This window comes from Bos indicus x Bos taurus, unplaced genomic scaffold, assembly GCF_003369695.1.
Source record: "Bos indicus x Bos taurus breed Angus x Brahman F1 hybrid unplaced genomic scaffold, Bos_hybrid_MaternalHap_v2.0 tig00001381_arrow_arrow_obj, whole genome shotgun sequence".
Lineage (NCBI taxonomy): Eukaryota > Metazoa > Chordata > Mammalia > Artiodactyla > Bovidae > Bos > Bos indicus x Bos taurus.
Window position 1 is genome coordinate 36084 of NW_020867416.1, and position 5439 is coordinate 41522.

Here is a 5439-nt window from a genome sequence, read left to right on the forward strand (position 1 = left end):
TTTCTCCAAAGAAGATATACAGAGGGCTAATAAAACACACGAAAAGATATGTAGCTTTCTTATATCACAAGATCACTCATTACTAGAGAAATGCTAATTAAAAACACAATGAGGTATCCTCTCTGCTGGTCAGAATGGCCACCATAAAAAAGTCGACAAACAACAATTGCTGGAGAGGGTATGGAGAAAAAGGAAACCCTCTTACACTGTTGATGGGAATGCAAACTGGTACAGCCACTATGGAGAAGAGTGTGGAAATTCCTTAAAATTCTGGCAATAGAATCACTCCAGTATTCTTGAATGGAGAATTCCTTGGACAGAGAAGCCTGACAGTCTATGGTCCATGGGGTCTCAAAGAGTCAGACACAACTGAACAATGAGCACACACAATTATATTTCAACTGTTTTTGAAGAACATTCATTATCAGAAAAAATAATATAATTCATTTTAAAATGTATGCAATCAGAATATGATTTCCATTTCATAAAAGGTCAAGTTACCCAACAGCATCCAAACTCATATTTTAATTCTCAAGCTTATGTTTGCAATGGTATGCATTTGGAAACTGACAGTCTTCTGCTTTTATGCCCCATAAAACTTGTACAGCACAGTTACGTTCACCAAGTACATTGTCTGTTATCCTGTTATGGAAAAATGCATAATTCTGTTACATTCTATGAAGACAACTCAAGAAACAATAGCATTTTCCGTGTAACTCTAATACAAGATATTTTGAAAATGGGTAATGAAGTCTTTAATAAAATTTCAGTACGAGCTTGTTACTAGGAAATCGGGCTACAGAGTCGCCTAGTTTTCAACATTGGTATCAACATTTTATTAACTTTCAGTATCTCCCTTCAGCTTTCTATAATTTGACTAAGACAAATGTATTCATGTTATTTTAAAAATATTTCTTTTTTGTATTTTTCCTCCTCTATATAGCATTCTTTTTAAAAACTTACTGTAGTTTGCAAGTGGAACCATTTAGCCACTTCCAAGGACGACCGCGGCCTTCACGAGAGACTTGAATCCACGATATAATTGATAGGGACATCAGAAATTTCTAGCCCAAAATAAAGAATTTTCACTTAAATAGTCATTATGAAATGTTTTTGTTAATTTTTAAATGCAAGTCAAAGGATGTGTTCTTTCATAGCATCTTTCATTCTTTGAACAAATTGAGTATGTTAGATTCTAATCTAACACTAAAAAGCATAGGAGTTGAAAGTTCGAAGTTTTAATAGTGCCATAAATATTAACCACTATCTGTACTTTTGGTTCAAAATTAACTCAACATTTATACTTATCAGTGTCACTGTGTTCTAATGTTAATAAGGAAAATTCCTTTTTTTTTTTTCCACAGCCATTTAATAAAGGGAATATTTACAAAGACATGAATTAGTTGTAGGGATCCCACAAAGAATACACCTTGCATAACAACTTGGGGAGACTTACAGCTGTGAACCGCATCTAACATTAAGCCTAAGGGATAAGAAGGTGGAATAATTCAATATGTGCAATGAGGAAAATTCTGATTCATATAATTTCATTTTTCCTCATGTCAAAACTAACATAGCAAGGCTTTAAATAAGTCTTTAGATTCCATGACATTCATTTTTCTGGATATTGTGACAGTACCAGTGGATTTCTCTACTATTATATGTTTCTCAGAATTTCAGTTTTAGAGGGAAATTAAGGAAATGAAATTGAGAAAGTAAGTGACATGAGAGCCGGATTTGGTTTTCTGAGCCTGACACCATTCTTTGACTAGATAAACCTCAAAGCCATTTGTTTCTGTATTGGTGGAATCCAGTGGACCAGACAAGGGGTCAGAGACTCATTTCTCTCTGCTCCTCCCTGCTAAGTTCAACTGTAAACATGGGACTAATGAAAGACATGAGAAAAGAGAACTCTGAAAGGTGGAAAGAGAAGGGTGATGTGGCTTGAGACTTCCTAGCAGCCCCACTCCTCTGTAATCACTAATCACTTCTCCGTGATGAGAAAACAAGGTGGGAGGTGAGGGAAAGATAATTAGGTGCATCTTGTATCTCCCCACCAACCAGGTGAAAGTGACCTAGGCCTCTTACTTCCCAAACACCCCATACCTAACCTAGCTGTTGGGGCTGGCACAGGTAATCCGTTCCTCCTGTGTATTGAGAGAATCGTGTAGACAACACCAGGTAAGCCTTACAAGGTAATCCATCAGGACACTTACTAACAAGCAGCAGTTAGAGAAACTGCCTCTGTTTCCTCCACTGAGAGACACTAGGGTTGGGTGATAGGGGTGGGAGTGGGACCAGCAAAGGGGATGTCTTGACTAAAACTACTGAAGCTAAGAAGCCTCTTTATCCCTGAGGGTGTAAGACTCCATCTCCACCCAGCGGCATTGGAAGGAATGGATCTTACTGTTGAATTCACACAATGAGCTGTGGAAATTTACAAACTTCACACAAATGCAAAAAGTTGGAGGAACTGCAAAATATCATATGGCAGTGATGAGACAGGGACAACCTGTATGATTCCATGTCCTGGACTAGAAAATGGCAACCCACTTCAGTATTCTTGCCTGGAAAATTCCATGGACACAGGAGCCTGACAGGCTGAAGTTATTGAGGTTGCATAGAGTCGGACATGTCTGAACGACTAAGCACGAACACGGGATTCAAAAACAATCAAAAAGATTCTATAATATCAAAAGTCAAGACAGTGAGTAAATAAGGAGGTGGAGACATGGTAAGATATTACAGAGCAGTGGGGCTGCTGGGAAGTTGAAACTTCTTTTCCATGATCTGATGTGCAATTACACAATTCTATAGGCAAAATCATATGTTTATTTTCCTCGATGTATGGTAAAATTAGACAGCACAGTGTATTTTAGAATTTAATAGCATTTGTAGAAGCATGGTTTTCTATGAAAAGCAAGAACCAGAAATTACTACACATGCATGAATGGTATAAAAATGTAAATAAAGTATCATAAAGTTATATTCCATTGTTTAATGGAATACTAGCAGACCTTAAAATAAACAAGCTACAAATATGTACAAAAGCACAAGTGAATCCTAACAAATATAATGTTGACTAAATGAAGCCTTTAGCAAAGTGTTGGAAACATTTAATAGCTTACCATTTCCTCTTCATTATCTATATAAAGCAGAGTAGAATTCTTAGTAGCACAGGATATCAAACTCTCATTCCACGATTTTGCTTCCAAACTAGCATAATAGCAGTTGTTGGAATATGTAAGCCAGTCTTTTGGACAATGACCACAATGACATTCTGAAGAAAGATTATGAATTACTATTCAAAAACAATTTGAATTTGGAAAATAAAAATTAACTTACATATATGCATAGATATAAACATATGTATACACACACACACACACACACATATATATAATAACATATCTATGCATCCTCAAGGCTGGTACATATAAAACAAATCTCATTCATGCATTCATAGAGAGGGTCTGTCTTTAATATATGGCCCCATATAAAGGAAACACATAGAAATGTCTACTCTTTACATGTCCTAAAAATCAAGAAATGAAACTTCTATTTTAGAATAGCAAAATTATTTGTCTCTATTCATATTATAGCAGGACGAAATTACAGCCAATTGCCAACAATGGATATGGTGATCATATAATTGCATAGGGAGAAGCACTCTCCTATAATCATTTATATGAATGTTTATTGCCTGATTTTAGGAATTATGTTCTATCCCCAAATCTATTCTTATTTTCACTAGCCTAAGATAGAGACAAAAATGAATTGTATTCATATCAGAACTTTGAAAATCATTATGTACCTTTCTGGAGCCTTGTTATGAGAGAGGAGTAATTCTGTTCCTGTATTACAGGAGCTACAAAATTAATCATTAAAAAGTTAATATTACTTTAAATGAATCATAATGATTTTAGTTTATGAGCTTGAGAATTCAGTTTATTGTTTAGAAATAGAGTAATCTGAAATAAAACTGATTTAGCAAGAAAAATTAACTAGGTAATGAAGACTTGATGGAAAAAAAATATTTCAAAAACCTAACGGAACAAACTTCACCACGTCTTACAGTATTTGCTTTAATCTCAAGAATTAATTTGTATTTCTCAAAAAGATCTTTAAACCTCCTAAAGCATGCTTTTGAGTTATAAAGTCAGAATATACATATACATGCTGTCTGTAATTCTCCTGTGTTGTATATTTCTGACAAATTAGATATAACATATTGCATTTATTCTAAATGCATGTATTTTAATGATAGGCACATTCTATAATATTATGAAATGTTTAGCGGCATTGACCATCAGTAAAGTGATAAGTTCCCTTACAGTTTTTCAAAAACGTACTTACAAGGAGTAACAATGATCACTGTCACCACAGTGGACATCAAGACGAGGCAGATGATTCCCAGGATCCCAGCAATGAACTTCTCTGGAGGTGACGGTGAACCTGCAGGGACAGAAAAGGAAACTGAGAAAGGAGTGATGGGGACAGCTCTTCAGAGTTTACATACACAAGAACCCACACGAACACAGAGTTATGGATATAAACTTGGACCCCAACCCATTTTGACCACTGTAGTCTTTCTCTCAGAATATACCATTGCGTTTTCAGCAAATATAAGACTATATGAGTTGCTGATCAAAGACTTCAAATTATAGTAATGCCAGAATAAAAGTAGTCCTCCGATTTCACATCAGAATCCCATATCCAGCTTCAAGTTCTGTTCCTCAAAGTGAAAAATATGTGAGCTTATCCCCTACTCTTCCTCCACACCTCTGCACCCCACTGCACATCCTGGAACAGTTGCATGTGTGTCTAGTAAGTGTTTACCTTTGGAGCGGTGATTCCTGTCGTTCCCATGAAGATTCTGAGGAGCATTTTGAAGATTTAATTCTACATATGTTAATTCCTGCTCAGTCATTGAAATGGAACTTTTAGAAACCTTAGGTTTTCTTATCTGCCTCTTTGAGTTCTTGACTCCCTTCAGTTCTGCATAGATTGCTCCTTGGTTATTCATCTCTGCAGCTGAGTGAGATCAAGGACTGTGCTTGAAGTGAACTGAGGTTGAGTGGTGTATGTGAGATAAGCACCCTAGTACAATGACACAGGCGGGGCTAAGCGCTTAGTGCTCACTTTGCAGCTGAACAAACTTAAAGCCTGGTAAATTCCTTACAACTGTAAACAAGTTTTTCACGATAGAATGCTTTTTTGAAAAAGATATTCTATATTTGACGCATATATTATTGATTCAAACAGTGAAAAGCAATAAATTAGGGAGGAATAAAGAAGTTCATGAACAATAATATCTTTATTAAGTCAGATTCCATGGAAATATTTTAAAACCTTCATAGTGCTTGTGTTAAAATTAAAATGTTCTGTTAACAAGAGAGATTCACCCATATTTATGATACTTTTGAAATTTAATAATGG

At 35.6% G+C, this 5439-nt stretch overlaps 1 protein-coding gene across 1 annotated transcript; it reads right to left on the reverse strand.

Annotated features, from left to right (window-relative positions):
- Positions 1-307: 307 nt before the first annotated feature.
- LOC113888731 (NKG2-A/NKG2-B type II integral membrane protein-like) lies at positions 308-5079 on the reverse strand. Its single transcript, XM_027535759.1, has 6 exons — positions 4840-5079; positions 4357-4455; positions 3815-3868; positions 3129-3280; positions 964-1064; positions 308-642 (listed from the first exon to the last, which is right to left on the reverse strand). Exons 1-6 carry the CDS (start codon positions 5024-5026, stop codon positions 525-527), a joined length of 711 nt encoding a protein of 236 aa, XP_027391560.1. The 5' UTR covers positions 5027-5079; the 3' UTR covers positions 308-524.
- Between the last annotated feature and the right edge of the window lie 360 nt (positions 5080-5439).